Genomic DNA, 18,201 nt, shown 5'->3' with positions numbered 1-18,201 from the left:
AGTGAAAGTCACCAGTACTAGGTATGAATCCCTGTCTACAGTCAGGGAGTCTCCACAGGCACTCCAAATATCACAGGCTATTGTCATTGCTCTTAGTTGTCTACCAGAACTATATGATACAACCTTACTGCTGAAGACACAATATACTTTGGCCATAGGACATAAAGAAATCAAGCTGGAACTGACCTGAAAGTTCCTCTCTACTGACCAACTTTCATAGTGCCAGAAGGTGCTATGCAGGCCACTGTGGGGAGAAAAGCCACAAAGCCCACAGTGCATGCTATACTACTCATCTCCCAGACAGGGTGTACCCACTGTAGATAGTGGTGCAACGGTGATGGGGGTAACCCACCTGCTTTTAGATTAGACTTGAGGCCTGGTCCACAAGAACAAATGTAGACCTGATACTGTAAACCTGGACAAAAGCCCAAGGTTCTAGAGGTGACAGGCTCTAGGATGCCAGAGTAACTTGTTTTCTTTCACACTATCTTTGAAGCCTGCACACATCATTTCCCCTGTGTTCACCTCGTGGCTTTTTAAGTATGACATTAGCTTTGCAAGAAGTAGTGAGCTAGGAAGATGAGGTGGGTGTGCTCAATGGTTGACAGGTCTGGAACCTTCCCTCATTTTTTCTTCCCTCTCCAGTTCACTGCTCGCTTCTGACTGATTCCAACATTACAGAGTCCTTTAAAGTTTAAAATTAGATACAAGATCCATTCTATTATGTTTTAAACCCCAGAGACACAATCTAAAGCCAGCTTAGGTTCTACAAAGCCTTGTCTCAAAATAAATAAATAAATAAACAGGTATACTCCCTACACCTCAAGATATCTACAATGAAAACCCTTCAAGTTTATATCACATATGGTGTCTCATACCTGAAATCTAAATGCACAAGAAGCTGAGGCAGGAAGATCACTGTGAATCTAAGGACATTCTGAATGTAACTCTATCTGTAAAAAAAAAAATCCTAAAACCAGGGATTCAGATGCACTAAAGCAGTAGGTGTCCGACTCAATGAGAGCAAGCCCTGGCTTCCGTCCTTAGCACAGGTAGACAACAAACAACATCAGCACCAACTTCACTTTCTTCTTCAAGATCAGGAGGTGTGTAGCCCTGGAAAGGACTTGCAGGATGCAGAACCTCTGCAGAACCCTGAAGAGCAGGCCAAAATTCCAACTCAAGGCAGTAAGTGCTGCAGAGATCCAGCTGTGTTATTTCAAAGTCAGATAAAACCCAGGATTTCTACTGTGAAGCCTTACCTGAGCTGTGTGTCTAAAGTGTAGTTTTCTTACTTGTGAGAAATTTTGCTATGAGCAAGCTGAGTATTATTTCCTACAGGGAAATTTGTGTTTACAGAGAGCAACAGGCAACATATCTTTAAAGTCCCTCCTTCATTTTATACTCTTTGCACATATTTCACTACTAGTAGTAGCTAAACTGCAAATTGTTTGATTAAGGAATTTTCATCATTTTCCTTTTAAAGACATAGATTATCATTTACTAATAATATAATTTTTAAATTGACAAACAGCATTTGGATTTTTAAGAAGATTTATTTATTTTATGTGAGTACACTGTAGCTGTCTTCAGACACACCAGAAGAGGGCATCAGATCCCATTACAGATGGTTGTGAGCCACCATGTGGTTGCTGGGATTTGAACTCAGGACCTCCAGAAGAACAGTCAGTGCTCTTAACCACTGAATCATCTCTCCAGCCCATGAATTTGGATATTTTAAATGAGCAGATAAAAAGCTCTATCCAGATTTAAAAAGCACAAATAAGAATTCGCCAGATACTATAAGCCCTTGATGTACTCTATTCTGCCACTATGCTGAGCTTAGCCAAGGGTGTTTATGTGAAAGTTTGGCTTTTGTAAACTTCACTTCTACATATTTTGCCTCAACTTGTGTTAAACCTGCTTTTTCTTTTTACATAAGTGAACAGTAATGTCAAGTAGAAATAGTTGAGTGTGAACTGTGTGCTTCCACCCTCCAAAATAGTCAACCAAGACAAGGCAGAAGCTTAAAAAGCAACTAACCCCATTTACTGTTACATGCCAAGGGGAAATTCACCTTAAGTTAGTCAGGTGAGTTGGATTTAAAACAATGGTTTGTCTTATTTTTACTCTCCACACCTCATAGAAATAAAAGCTTAGGTTGGCTTACTTTCTTTTAGTATTTATTTTCTTTTTTTTTTTTTTTTTGGCCAAAATACTTACCCCCATATCTGATGGAGGAAACCGAGGAGGAAGTACTGAGAAAGTATACCTAAGCTAATTTTCAAAAGTCTTCCCTCCCTTACTTAAAAAAAATTACATTGACAGAGAGTATTGGAAGAAACTTATTATCATGGCCTAGGGAAACTAGTTATAATAGTGAACACTTGTAATGAGATGAAAGCCCAAACAAGAAGTAGCACAGTCTCTAAGGTAGATGAGATTATTTTGATTATAGCTAAACTCAACTATTGACTCAATAAGATCTAACATTTCTAACTTTCACTTCTGATGTGTATGTTTACATTCCCTTCCTTGTATTTTTTTTCCACTCCTGGAGGTCACAAATAGAAGTTAAGGAAAAAGGTTTGTATGACTATCTTTAATTGTCAACTTGACACAGCCTAGAATCATATGGGAAAAGACAGTCAATGAGGGGCTGTCCACATGGGACGGTCAGCTGGCATGTCTCTAGGAGACTGCCATAATTAAGTTCATTGATGGGGTAAGACTCAGTCCACTTAGGGTGTACCATTCCCTAGGCAGGATGGGTCCTAAGCCGAGTTAGTTAGAATAGATATATTATTGGGCTAAGCACAAGCAAGCAAGCAAGCGAGTGAGCATGTATGCATTAATTTTTTTTCTGTTCTTGGCTGTGGATGTGATGTGACTACCGTTTGAGATTCCTGCCTTGACTTCCCTGCAATAATGGATTGTAATCTGGAATTATGAACTAAAACAATTCCCTTCTCCCACATATTGCTTTTTGTCTAATATCTTATCCTAGCAACAAAAAGGAAACTAGAACATATATGTGCAGTTTTACCTGCATGCTTGTTGCGTCTGTGGCTGATTCTTGGTGTAGATGAGCCATTCCCTCGTGGTAGAAAAAGGGCAGCACCTTTGACAGTTAAAAAGCTCTCGCTGATGCTGTGAGAAAAAAGTTAAGAGAAACATTATTTAAGGAAAGTAAATAGGATGAAGAGACCCAGTTTAAGATTTCTCTCTCTTCCCAATGCAATGTTCCAACTTCATAGGGTGAGGCATCTGATCTGGATGAGCTCATGGCTACCCTGGGATATAAAGCAAGTTCCATACCAATTAGAACCACACAGTGAGACTGTCTAAAAAACGAACAAAGTGGCAAGGAAATTAAACAAAAACAACAAACAAAAGTAATTAAAAATTTAAAATCACCCCTCCACACACCAACAAACCAAACAAAAAAACTAAGAAATTCAAAAGGAGAGATTACTCATTATTCTGGTTGTTCACATATAGTCCTTCTTAGTCTAAATAATTTTTCTAAAATAAAACTTAGGGTATTGTATTTAAATTACACAGCAGCAATTAAAAACAACCTTAAATAAATAAAAGGGAAAAGACTCTGGAACTAGATTGTAAGGGTCTCAATCATGGGTCGACTGCTATGTGAGCAAACCTACATTTACTCTCCTATATAATAAGGATGCTAGAGAGACTCATGGCTCTAGTTGCATATGTAGCAGAAGACAGCACTGTCTGGCATCAATGAGAGGAGAGGCCTTTGGTCCAGGGAAGGCTCATTTTCTCAGTGTAGGGGAATGCCAGGATGCTGAGGTGGGAGAGGGAGCATCTTCATGGAGGCAAGGGGAGGGGGAAGGGTGATGAGAGTAGGGGAAAAGTGGTAACATGAGACTGCTATAAGAATCAGTGAATACACTGCTTCCTCAGATGGTGCCTGAGTTCACAGAAGTCCTTAATAATTAGTTATTATTAGTGAGTGCTAGTGATAGTATTTCAACAGTGTCCTGATAAGATGTAAAATCTTTCTTATTTTATTTTTAATTTTTGTGGTGTTAGGTTCTTGGATAAAACCTGAGGCCTCACATATACTTGGTGCTTACTTCAGCACTGATCCATGCTCACTGCCCAGAAATGCTTCTATATTTATTTATAACAAATCCAGAGTTTGAAAGAAGCACACACACACACACACACGCACACACACACACATACACACACACACACACACACACACACACACACACCCCTCATTCTCAAGTGTGAGCTTAAGACTTTGATTAAATAGAACAGTGGTTAGCAAAACCTGCTAAGAATAATGTGTGTGGGGGGTTGGTTGATGGGTACAGGTGTCTACTTGGATAGGAAAAATAACTTCTAATATTTTATAGCACAATAGGATAACTATGACTGATTATAACTGTGTATATAGTTCAAATTAGCCACAAGACTTTGAAGGTTCCTAACATAAGGAAATGATAAAGGTCTGAGGTGATGACAGTCATCCAGATCATCATTAAACACTGTATACAGGGGTGGGTACAGGGTGGAGTGGAGAGATGGCTTATCATTGGTGAAGAGCACTTGTTTCTCTTACAGAGGACCCAGGTTCAATTTTCAGTACCAGTTACAGGGGATTCAACAAACATATACATGGTGCATATACAAGTATATAGGCAAAACATTCATACACATAAAGTAAAAATGAATCCCAGATCGCAGGAGGTAGAGGCAGGCAAATGGAAATTAGAGAACAGCCTAGTTTATACAGTAAGAACATTTCAAACCAAATTAACCAAGCAAAAATAAAAACAAAACCTTTTAAACAAATAAAAAAGTAGTATGCATGTGTGTATGTATGTGTGCATGTATGTGTGTGTGTGTGGTGAGGTGAGAGAGATGCTTCAAGGGTTAAAAGTTCTTTACTTGTCTTGTAAAATGACTCAGGTTTAGCTCCCAAAGCTCATATTAATGAGCTCACAACTGCCTGGAACTCAAATTCTCTTAACCTCTTCTTGCTTCCTCAAGCACCTGTACACACCTGGTGCATATATATATGCACACACACAATAAGCAAGCAAACAAACATTTCTTAAACTAGAAAGAATATTATGAACACCCATATTCCTATCACATTCTAGCTTTAGTTCACAGCTAATTTTCTATCTTCATCCCCTTTACTTTGTCTGTAGTGTAAATCAAATCCCAGAAACTGTACCAGCAGAAAGGCTTTTGGTAGTTAGTTCTGTTACCCTCTCAGCAAATAGCCAGAGTGCTTTAAAGTATATCCAGATAATAGCATCGCTGTATAAAACTATGTAAATGCTTCTTTCCTTCATATTTAAAAATGAAGAGCCAGCCTGCAGGTTGGTCTGTGAGGCCCATAAAACAGCTTACAGTGAAGCAAGTTACCTCTGACCTTATGCTACCTGCCTCTTCGTGTTTACTCTGATTTCAGGCCCCTTCGAAAGGCCTCTGCACTTATTCATCCTCTACTTGATTCTTCTGAACTGTTCAGTATTTAAATCTCAGCTTTAATCACCATCCCTCTTTTCCTTTATCCCAATACATCTACCCTGTCGTCCTGCTTTGTTCCTTTCAGGATATTTTCATGAACTAAAACACTTATGCATGTATGTTACTGATTGCAGTTATCAGCACTTAAGCTCCATGGATGCAAGGACCTTATGTTGCTCACCACTGCATCCTCAGCATCAGCAGAAACACATGAAGTGCGTGAAAGATATGTGATAATAACTTAACTCCTACCAGTTTACCCCCAGCTATCTGCACTGTTCCATCACTGAGCACACTGGTTTCGTCCATCTTTAATTTGCCCCTGGGAAGCAGCGGCAGATCTCTGTGAGGCCAGGTCCGGGTCTACATGGCAAATTACAGGCCACCAAGGGCTACATCATGAGACCCTGTCTCATTTATGGTAAGTGAGTAGGCAGGCTGAAATCAGCTTCACAATGCTGAGTTATGTTTCAATCTCATGCTGCAATAAAGAGGCATAAGACTGATAAAGCTTTTGAGGTTGCAACCAGTCAGAGAGATTGGACACATTTTTAAATTTAAAAATTTCATTTTAAAAGCCTGAATTTGACTAGGAGAGGCTGCCCTGATTTTGTTTTGTTTTCATCTTTAAATAAAGCACTGCTCTCTTGTGGTTTATTGCACAAGCCCCGTCTCTTGTTACATCCGTGGTGTGCACATGCCACTGTGTTGTGGACCATTACGGGAACAATCTAAGACAAAATGTCTGAGTGACAGGATGAACGGGGTACACCACAGACAGGAAATGAAATTCACACTTCTGCCAACACAGCAACCGTCTGCTTTACTAAATGAAAAAACAACACAGTTAAATAGTCTACCTACTCACTAGGCAAAATTACCAGCCTTGGCTGTGTTGGTTTACTGGAAACCAAGCAGTTATCCGAGTGCACAAAGGAAGCACTTGCTGAGTGAGAACCTAACAGCTGAACATCCTCCAGCCATTCCTTTTGTGAGACACAGTAGTTTTCCTGGACAAACAGTAGTCCATACTAACTTCCTGGTTTGGGGACTTCTGTATTACTGTTCTTTTGTTTTTTATGCTTTAAAGAATATCTATGCGCATTTTTTTGCATTAAGTAGTTAAATGTGCTTTTCAAAATGTACGTAGTGCTTTCACAAGGGTAATGGCAGGGGCAATTATCTTAAGTTAATTCAAAGCTGTTTGGTCTATAAATTCATGATCAGAAAGAACACAACTCAGTCTGAAAAGCGCTTGTCTATCATGCACAAAGCTCTTGAGTTTTGATCCCCAGCACTGCACAGAGTGGCCATGGTGACAGTAATATAAATTTGTAAAAACAGATCAGAGATCATACCTCATAGGATATAAGGGAAACCAGCCTTTCTATTTGGACCATTTGTACAATCAGTAAATGCACAGCAGACCTAGCTGGGCAGGCAGAAGACTGTCACTTAAGTGTGGCAAAGGATCCTTCAGAGTGACACTCAATATACTCTAGATGACACATCCCATTCTCTTTATTCCATGGCCCTAGATACAAGTCCTCAGTGGTCACAAACGTGGCATATTGTTGGTAAAAGAGGGAGCACGGATGAGAAGTGGCTGGCTACATCTCACTATTCCTGAGTATATTTGTGGGAGTAAAGTAAACCATGCTGTCAAAGGTGAATGGAAACACAACAGAATTTGTGGTCATTTAGAGTTTCATAAGCCAAATTAAACACTTTGTATCTGAATAAAATCATATGTAAATTTAATTTCGCGTACTTCAGTGTAAGGTGAGAAGTGTAGCGTTCCAGAAAAGGAAGGTACTTAGTTCTGTCAATATCAGTGTTTTCAAACAGCTGTTCAAAGATTCAGCAGATGGAGTTGTTTAAAAAATCTGTTCTGAGGGGCCAGCCTGGTGGCTTAATGTTAGGTGAAGGTATTTTGCTGCCACCCCAATGACCTGAATTTAATTCAAATACAAAGCCCAAAGGACTTAAAACCCTTATGCTAAAAAAGAAAACGACAGAGAAATCCTCTTGATGTTTAAACAAAAATGTGAAAACAGCGCTTAGAGCTTTCCTGGTGAAGCGTGACTGATATAAATGCTCTTCAGTCTTCACCAGGGTAAAGCTGAAGAACGGCTGCTTCTCTCTGTCATCGAGGGAAGGTCTTCCTGGTTACATACAAGAAACGAGTTAGTAAGTTAACCTGGCTACATGATAACGCTAGGAACTAAGCATGTGCCTTTCACCTTTATAATACAGTCTACTAGTTTTGGTTCCAGTTTACTTTTAGGCATTGGAGGAGCTCACAAATATTATATGTCCAAGATCACATATCAGTAAGCCTCAGATTCAAGATCTGATCTGAACAACCTGACTCTGAAAGATTCTTCTGTTACTCTAGGGCAGTATAATAGATGGAATATAGTTTCTTTCCTACGGAGAATTTAAAAAGAGAATTTAAAAGTGGAGTAGAGAGTGAGAGGGCTGAAGGTAACGTAAATGGCAAACATCTGTCTGGGGGGCCAGTCTCGTTGTGTTGCTGATTAAGAACTGCAATCTCCTCGGGGAATGATAGTAGCATTTTAGCCGAAAAAATGGGGGAAAGAGCACTGTGCTTTGGGCAAGCATCCCTTGCCAAACCCTTCAGATAAAAATCACTTCCTAAAGCATGGCATTTGTTAACTGGCAGTTTCTTCTCAAGCAAAGTACATAAAGGAAAAGGTCAACCAAGGGAAGGAAGAAAATACTTAGCTATGCAGATAATGAAACAATCTTTGAGGAATGTGGTCAGGGTGGTCACCTCTGACCAAGCAAGAATGTTAAAGAAACAAAACAAAGCAATACATATACCTGGTCAAATGATTGAATGTTGGTTGAACCAGAAATTCTGTTTTATAATGAAACATATACAGGAAGGAATGGAAAATTTATGGGAACATGAATGTTTCAGGGATGGAAAGATGGCTCAGTGGTTAAAACCACTAGCTGCTCTTACAGAGGACTGGGGTTTGGTTCTCAGTACCCATGTAGCCTCTTATAATCATTTATAATTTGAGTTCCAGGGGATCTGATGCCCTCTTCTGGCCTCCTCAGGCACCAGGCATTCATGTGGTACACATATATAAATTCAGGCAAAACACATAAAAATTTAAAAAATCTTAGAAAGGTTTTAAAAAAGAAAGTTTTAGTAAGTATATGTAATATTTTTATTTAAAATAAAATCCAGAAAAATAAAATTAAATAAAAGGTTATTTTCATATTTCAAATGCCAGCCACCTGAATTTGTTTGGTGTTTTTGCCTGAGGCCAAATTTATGGGCAAATGATTGTGGAATACTGGCTGTACATGACATCATTGCTCAAAGCTGAACTGGTTGCAGTTATGTTAAAGTCAAATACAAAATTCAAGCTGCTGCATTTTTATCTTAAAGAATAATTATTATGTAGGGTTGGTGACTTCCACATGTGTACCATGGGATATACCTCTCCAAATAAACACAAATCTTTTTTTAAAAAGTTGTTTAAAAAATAGGTAAGGAATATTCATGTAGAGGAAACTTTTACCTATATTCTACACATTTAATACTTTACTTTCCTCTTCTGATAAGCTGTCCTTGCTTGGTACTTTAAATTTTAGATACAAGAAAGATGCTGGGGCAGCTGCTGTCAATATAAATGAGAAGGTGTTCATGTCCCTGCGAATAGAAGGGCATTTGTAGCTAGAAGTTTGAAGTATTAGACCAGAGGCCAAGGGATCACACAGGTATTAATGTCATTGCTTATTGATAAAACATAGCTACATTAAAACAGGGCAGAAAAAGACATTATACACTTCATGACTGCAAGAAACTCAGAAGCATATTTCACAGAAAGGAAAAAATGTAACATTGTATCCCTAAAGGAATCTAGATTACAGTGGGAGAAAACAGAAATCCATGTATCATGCATTCTCCATTCCCACCACACACAGCCTACCACTGGTCAATTCTGGAAATGGCAAATTATATCTGAAAGCTGTTCCCCTGGGACATTAATTCTCACACACAAATTTATGAATATAAGTAGCAAGGTTAATTCTCTCCTTATCAACAAAGCACAGTAAACCAATTAACAAACAGAGGAGCTTAGGCTCTTAGGTCTTCCTGATTAACTACAACCACCACGCCATTTTAATTCTAGTTTATTTTCCATCTAGACCAGTGGTTCTCAACCTTCCTAATGCTGTGACTCTTAAATATAGTTTCTCATGTCGTGAAGACTCCCAGCCATAAAATTATTTTTGAGCTTTATAACTATAATTCTGTTCAACCTGTGGGTCAAAAATACTTTGACAAACCTCCATCTCCAAAAATATTTATATTACAATTCATTACAGTAGCAAAATTACAGTTACAAAGTAGCAACATAATAATTTTATGGTTGGGGGGGTCACTATAGCACAAGGAACTGTATTAAAGGATTGTTAAGATGGTTGGGAATCACTGATATAGATCTTAATTAGGGAAAAGGAGAGACAAATACTTAAAATATCAGAAAATGCTTTTTAGTTTTGTTCATTTATGAATAAGATTTTATTTCATTGTTGCCTCAACAGATAACATATATCACAGGATGTCTGAAAGATAAAATAATTTACTGTTGGTTATACAATTCAGTCCTCTAATTTAACATACCTGGTTTGATGTTGGTTATTTCTGGCTATCTACTAACAGATCTTTCTTTTCCATTCATTCACTCATTCATTTCGTAGTAGAATTTTGGGTGTTACACACATCAGACCAGTGTTGCTTGTGGCAAATGTCTACCACAGACATATATCTCAAGATTTTTTTTAATGTATAAAAGTATTTGTGTTTGCATGCATGGCATATGAGTGAAGGTCAAAGGACAACTTTTCTGGAGTCTGTTCTCTTATTTCATCTTGTCTCTCATTTCTGCTGCTATGCTTCCTACTACAGGCTATCTGGGCTCATGTGGCAATAAGAACTTTCACCCACTGAGCCATCTTCCTGGGCCCCTTTTTTACTTTTATTTTGAAACAGTATCTCAAGGATGCTCACATAGGCATTGAACCCATCCACCCCACTTGGCTACTATTTCTTCTCTTGGAAACTCTACCAAATGTGGACTTGGTGTGAGGAGCTGTGAAGGAAGCTGGAACGTGGCTTATGCTTGGCTTGATAGAATATTTCCTCTGGGGCTAAGAATCTTTAGCAAGTGAACCAAAGGAGGTGGTATTGTAGGGTATGGTCATGTTCACTGTAGGGAGTGGCAAATTCCATACTTGTTTGCTTTTCCTCCATGGCCTTCCTAGAACACCCATGTGTTTATCAGTTCTCCAAGACTGATTCTTTAGTTCTCACACATCGACTAAGTGTACTGACACTGTCCAATAAATATTTGGCCTAAGATAGGTTAAAAATAATTTCTGAGTTTGTTACATACTTCCCAGTATCAATTGAAGCCAGAAAATCTGATCATTTGCCACAAGCAACACAGCTTATTAGCAAAAGAGACAAGTTACTAAGCCCCCATGTTACCTGACATTTAGTTTCTTAGATGTTAATATCACAGTATATGTTTCTGTTGAAGCAAGTGACATTTAAAAACACATCTTGGGTGAAGAAATGTTCAACAGTTAAAACTGCTTGCTGCCCTTGCAGAGGAATTTTTATGGGCAAAACATAAGCACCACTAACTTCAGCTTTGGAGCTTTGACACTTTGTCTGGACTCCACAGACACCCACATACACTTGTATGCACACATGAGCATACTCACACATGAAATTTAAAATAATTAAAAAAATGTTAACATATAAAGAAGCAAATTACTATAAACAAAACAAATTTACATCTGGTCAGTTATGTGTGATGGCATGTACCTTATGGTCAATAGCCCTTAGGCTGTGGCACAAGGATCAAAACCAGCCTGGGTTACTGAGAAAAGCATTCTCTTAAATAAAGCCAAACCAACCAACTAAACCAACCAACCAAAACTCCAAGCCCTGGATCTAGCTAATTTGTGTACACAGAACGAAGGTGGGGCTTGATAGTAAAGTCTCATTTGCTGTTCTGTTTTTCAAGCATTCTTAGAGTTCAGGTCTGAGTGGGAAAAGATTGAGATGTACTTCCATGAGGTAAATACTTTCATATTATCTAAGTTGCTTCTTTCCCCATCATCAAGTTTCTCAGGTATTAAAACTGACTTTAAAAAATACTAAACCCAAAATTTGTCCTGTATAAAAGAAATGCATGGTCAAAGATAGAGCAGAGACTGGAGGAATGGCCAATCAATAACCGGCCCAACTTGAGACCCATCCCAAGGAAAGGCACCAATCTCTGACACTATTAATGATACTCCATTATGTTTGCAGACAGGAGCCTATTTTAACTGTCCTCTGAGAGGCTCCACCCAGCAGCTGACTTAAACAGAGATACCCACAGCCAAACACTGGATGGAGGTTGCAGACTCTTATAGAAGAGTTGCGGAAAGGGTTGAAGAGGACAGAAACCCTATAGGAAGGGCAACAGAGTCAACTAACCTGGACCCTGGGAGCTTTCAGAGATTGAGCCACGCATACATGGGCTGGACCGCCCCCCCCCCCCCCCGCACATATGGAGCAGACCTGCAACTCGGCCTCCATATGGGTCCCCCAAAACTGAAGTAGGAAGGTAGGCTGACTGTGGATTCTGTTGCCCCACAGGTCTGCCTTGTCTGGCGTCTATGAGAGAGGATGGGCCTAATCCTGCAGAGACAGGATAGGCCAGGGATGGGTGATACTGGGGAGAAAGGTTGGAGGAAGAGACTCTGTAAGGGAGGGGGGACCAGGAGGGGGACAGCATTTGGGATGTAAATAAATAAATAAACAAACATAAATTAAAAAATACTAAAATTAACTATAAAAACAAAATGTAAGCAGGATATGGTGTCATACACCTTTAATCCCAGTACCAAAGAAGCAGAAGGAGGTGAATCTCTGTGAGTTTGAGGCAAGCCTGGTACATATACAAGAGTTTCAGGTCAGTCAGGGCTACACAGTGAGACCTTGCCTCAAAACAAAATACAACCAACCAAACCCCCAAGACACCCCCCACCGCAAACAAACATAAAATGTCAGGCCTATAAATGAAGGCAGGTGAGACTTTCATAAGCGGAAAAGTGGATGGCTACCCAGTCCTTGGGTTCTTTTTGGTAGTCTAGGAGACTAAGAATGTTTGCTTCTATGTATTACCCGGCCACACACTCATTTCATCTCTTTACAAAGACTGAAAGCATTTAGCATTTGGCTTATATTTTAAAAGAACTACTCAACATGGAAGACCAGAGTTGGTAGGTATAGGGCAGGGCTTCATATAGTAGCAGGTGGGCCCAATTTATACCTATGTGACACTATAGCAAAGATCTAAAATCATTTGATTTCAGGATGGCAAAGAGGATGTATGTATTGTTGGATTCCTTCAAATTGCTCCAAACTTGAACTTAGCAGTTTGGCTTCCAAACACTTCCGGTTTGAGTTCAGACCTACTTATGACACACACCCCTGTTGCCTTGCAGTGTCTGCAGCTGCCACACAAGGCTCAGCTTTAGCCCTGTCTCTAGCATCCAAAGATAATGTTCCTAAACAACACAGCAACCACAAAAACCATTGACTGTTCAGGAAAGCTTCTGGTTGTAGCACAAAACAGGCCTTAGACTTCTGGTGACTGACAAGTGATAGGGAATTTTGTTTTTTGAGGAAGTCCTTCTTCAAGAAGAGAAGTTATGTTGGGCAGTGAGGCCTTTAATCTCAGCACTTGGGAGGCAGATCTCTGAATCTGAGGCTAACATGGTCTACAGAGTAAAGTTTGCTTCAACAGTCTTTTCTCTTTATTGAAAACCTGAAATGCAAATAATTTTCGTCTTCTTGAGAGTCTATTTACAGGTAGTTTTTAAAGCATCACATCTGCTCTGCACCTTTCTTGAACATCCCAGTTCAGTTATTTGTCAGTAATACTAGCCTACCCTGCCCACTGTATTTAAACCATAAAGAGGGCGCTTAGAAAATAAATTTATGGGCTAGAGAGATGACTCAGTGGTTAAGAGCACTGACTGATCTTCCAGAGGTCCTGAGTTCAAATTCCAGCAACCACATGGTGGCTCACAACCATCTGTAATGGGATCTGATGCCCTCTTCTGGTGTGTCTGAAGACAGCTACAGTGTACTCACATACATTAAATAAATCTTAAAAAAAAAAAAAAACTTCTTTATTATTCCTTATATTCCAGATTATGCCTCCATAGTCTCATTCCATCATATATCAAAAATACTATTTTTTGGCCAACTCCTTAAACTATCATGTCTTCTATGATTTTGTTATCAGTTCTTCTTTGCTTTTCATGCATTTTCTTGGATGCCCTCATTTAATTATCATCATCCTCATGGTGCTGGTTCAACTGGCAGTCAGCATGCAGAAGAATGCAAATCGATTCTTTCTTATCTCCTTGTAAAAAGCTCAAGTCCAAGTGGATCAAAGACCTCCACATAAAACCAGGCACACTGAAACTAACAGAATAAAAAGTGGGGAAGAGCACATAGGCATAGGCAAAAATTTCCTGAACAGAACACCAATGGCTTATGCTCTAAGATCAAGAATCAACAAATGGGACCTCATGAAATTACAAAGCTTCTGTAAGGCTAAGGGCACTGTTATTAGAACAAAATGGCAACCAACAGATTGGGAAAGGATTTTTACCAATTCTATATCTGATAGAGGGCTAGTATCCAATATATACAAAGAACTCAAGAAGTTAGATTCCAAAGAATCAAATAACCCTATTTAAAAATGGGGGACAGGAGCTAAACAAAGAATTCTCAACTGAGGAATATCAAATGGTCATGAAGCACCTAAAGAAATGCTCAACATCCACAGTCATCAGGGAAATATAAATCAAAACAACCCTGAAATCCTACCTCACACCAGTCAGAATGCCTAAGATCAAAAACTCAGGTGACAGCAGATGCTGGTGAGAATGTAGAGAAAGAGGAACACTCCTCCACTGCTGGTGGGGTTGTTGTAAGCTAGTACAGTCTGGTGGCTCCTTAGAAAATTAGACATAGTACTACCTGAGGACCCAACTATACCACTCCTGGGCATAGGCCTAAAAGAAACTCCAACATCTAACAAGGACACATGTTCCACCATGTTCATAGCAGCCTTAAATATCATCTTGAGTGAGGTAACCCAGTTTTGATGTCCTACCTCCCTCCCTTCTCCCTTTCCAGGGACAGAGACTTCACAAGATTGTGCCATACAGTAATGAGTTACTTTGGATTTGGAAGAAGAAATCCAAATCAGAGTGATCTAAGAGTAAATGTAACTTCACTGAATTTTAAGCATGTTATAGGGAGGAAAAGTTAAAATATGTATCTGTTCCAGTATAGGAATAAATACTACTAGCCTACACCAGCTATGGAGATTGCTTTTTAGTCTGTTTGAGCTAGGCCCAATCACCTACTCCAGTGGTAACTCAGGACCCAGGAAAATATAAGGATTAAAAGGGAATGATTTTAAATACTAGTTTTAATACTAAAGGCAACATTTAAAATGATCAACAGGAAAGCTTCACATTGTAACAAATAGCTAACAAGGCTATATATAATTTATATAGATTTCTTAAGCCAGTAGGGACTATTCCAGAGGACCTGATTTCAGTTCCTGGCACCTATAGTCAGGCAGCTTACAACTGCTTTCAACTTTAGCTCCAGGACAGTCAGTCCACTTTCTTCTGGACTTCGAGGGTACCAGTCCACATGCATACATACTCACATGCATACACATAATTAAACAACAAAATATTTAAAATATAAGTAAGGTCTTACTGATAGTGCTGATAAGATATAATGTCCTTTTGTTAACTCACAACCCCAAACCAGATGATAATACCAGAACCAGGGAAAATCAGGGAAGTGGTTATATGACGAAATATTTGAACTTCTGCTCAAGAAAAACTAGGTTAAAAAAAAAAAAGCTATGTGAATTTAAAAAATGGGAAGAATAGAAATGGTTGTCAGGCAGGCTGTGTTTTTTCACCTCTTTTTATATAAAAAATAAAGTTTTAATGTTTAAAAAGTTTAAATTTCAGTTTTTAAAGAAGGAAAAAGAGGAGAGGAAGGAAGGATGCTAACTAAGCAAGGCACGGAAGGAAAACAGCTCCGTGGGAACAGTCAGGCACACAAACAGATGTTTTGCGTAAGCTACATTCTAGAGACATCTGCCTTTGTGCAAGACTTGAAAAGTGGAGCTGTGGTCAACAAGTTTTTCTCTGCAATGAGGGGTGGGGCTCGAGGGAAAGTGAGCTGTGAAGAAACCAACAATTACAACCCACAGGGCAGAGAAATACAAAGCTTTTAGGTTAATGCCTATGTTTATTGCCTATTCTTGTCCAAGATGCCTCCATCAGCCAAGGAAGAACTAAAGCTGCCCTTGTCTTTTTCTTTAAAGTTTTTTATATTTATAATTGTTTTGTATGTATGTATGTATGTACATGTATTGCATGTGTGTCTCAAGTTTGACACAAAGCGAAAGAAGCTGTTGGATTCTCTGGAAATAAGGTTCCAGATGAATTGAACCCAGGGCTTCTATAAGATCAGCCAGTGCTTCTAACTGGCTAAGTCATCTCTCTAGCTCCTGCCCATGTCTTTTTATTTAGGTGACTGAGGTTCTTTGCCAGCAATATCATTGATCTCTTAGATAGAGCTACCCTGTCCTTGTGGGAGAATCGATGGGGCAGAACTTACTGTTTAAAGCTGCCTGCCGCCTCCCCACTTGCTCTTACTCTAAACAAAAAAGCTTATTAGATGCAGAAAAAGTCAGGTTAAAATTAAGATAATACAACTGTTGACCTGCTCTACTGCCTTGTGTTTTATGTGTGTTCAATTTTATTTCTGTTTAGTTTGAGTGAATATTTTAGGTCTATACTGTTTGCTTTTGCATGAAGATACTGTAGAAAGGCTGTGATATTGCTTCATAGTGTGCCCAGGGTAATGCATATATAGTTAAAGAAGCATGATCTGAATGCCAAAGACTGAAGTACACTTTAAACTCTCCTTCAACTCAAAACACTTTCAACTGACTTGCAAAGTCCTACGTTGTGTTCTTTCTTGAACTTCCTTTTCTGAGAAGCTGGGTGTGTTGTATGGGTTACTGCTTACATCTGTCTTCTGGGCAAGCTGACTAGAAAAGACTTAGAAATCTCTTGTTCAGATCCCAGGACCTTCCCTAGGCCTTATATATCATCATTTTCCCCCCTTCTGTGACAAAGGAATGCTATACGTAGGTTTGCATAAATTTGTTAGGTTAAAACTAAACAGCTAACCTAATCAGGTTACTTCCACATAGTTCAAAACTACCCTTTCCTACTGGTGAAACTATGAAGCAGAGCAGAAAACTATAGCAGAGAAACCAAAGATAATCAACTATAGAGACCTTAGTTCTAAAGCAACATATTAAAAGAAAGGCAGGAAGAGGCGAATCTTTTTGTATTTATATAATCTAGCAGTAGTCTTGAAGTGTGGCTGTTAGAACCTATCCCAAATACCCTAAAGCAGCAAAATACACAACAGGGTTTTCTGAGACTGGGTCTCAGTATGTAGCTCTGGCTACATAGACCAGGCTGTTCTCAAACTCATCTGCCTGCCTCTGTCTCCCAAGTACTGAGATTAAAGGCGTGTGGCACCATGACCAGCTATCAAAGCAATTTTTATGTATATAAGTGCTGCAGGTGCCTCTGAAAATGTGGTTTTGAATTACTTTTCAAAAATATATTACTAAAAACAATAGCAGCAAAAACAACACAGGGCCTGGAGAGGTGGCTCAGTGGTCAAGAGCACCAGCTGCTCTTCTAGAGGACCTGGGTTTGATTCTTAGCACCCACATGGTGGCTCACAATCTTCTGTAACTCCAGTTTAGGGGATCCTATCCCATCTTCTGGTATCTCTGAGAGCACTAGGCTTATAAGTGGTGCACAGACATAAGTGCTGGCAAAAATATCCACAGATAAAACAAATATTAAAAAGAATATATCATAGGCTTCATTAAAATATTTATTGAAAATATATCATGTGGTAAATTACTGTTCTAGGTACTGGTAATATAACAATAAACATAAATTCAAATAACTGACAGACTTGTAGGATGGAGGTGGGATGAGACAAGTCAGTAAAATGTCAGATGGTATAAATGTGCTGGAAGAAAAAACCCAACTGGTTCAACTGCTAAAAGTGACAAATAACCATGGTCAGAAAAGGGCTCTCTGACAGAGAGGGCATTAGGGTTAGGGCTAATTAATAATAAGTGAAGCATATCACTGCTCTTCTACAGAAGGGGACAGGAATAGAACTGCCCATCAGATCACCTACATGATCTTCCTTGGAGAGACCAAATGCAATTCTATTGTTCTAGTTGAAATGTGGAATGGGGCTGCTGTAAATATGGGGGAAGGTAAGCAGCACACAGTACACAGATCCTGTACTGTTTGCCAAGGAATTTGGACTTTATCTTGAGCATAGCAGAAAGCCACAGTTTACATTTATAGAAAGACTCTTCTAACTACAGTAGAGGAAACATGCTGGACAATGGGTGAGGCTTCTAAATGGGGGATAGCTACGACTTTGGTATCTTAGGTAAGACAGAAGAGTGGTCTAAA

General features: G+C 39.1%; 1 protein-coding gene across 1 annotated transcript in view; it reads right to left on the bottom strand.

Annotated features, from left to right (window-relative positions):
- SSH2 (slingshot protein phosphatase 2) overlaps positions 1-18,201 on the bottom strand; it is a 99,518-nt gene that overhangs the window by 52,373 nt on the left and 28,944 nt on the right. The window contains exon 2 of the mRNA XM_080924238.1: positions 3,047-3,150. Coding sequence (XP_080780364.1) covers positions 3,047-3,150 — 104 coding nt within the window. The remainder of the gene's footprint in view (positions 1-3,046; positions 3,151-18,201) is intronic.

Source organism: Micromys minutus, assembly GCF_963924665.1.
Source record: "Micromys minutus genome assembly, chromosome: 10".
NCBI lineage: Eukaryota > Metazoa > Chordata > Mammalia > Rodentia > Muridae > Micromys > Micromys minutus.
This window is presented reverse-complemented; position numbering and strand designations above follow the sequence as displayed.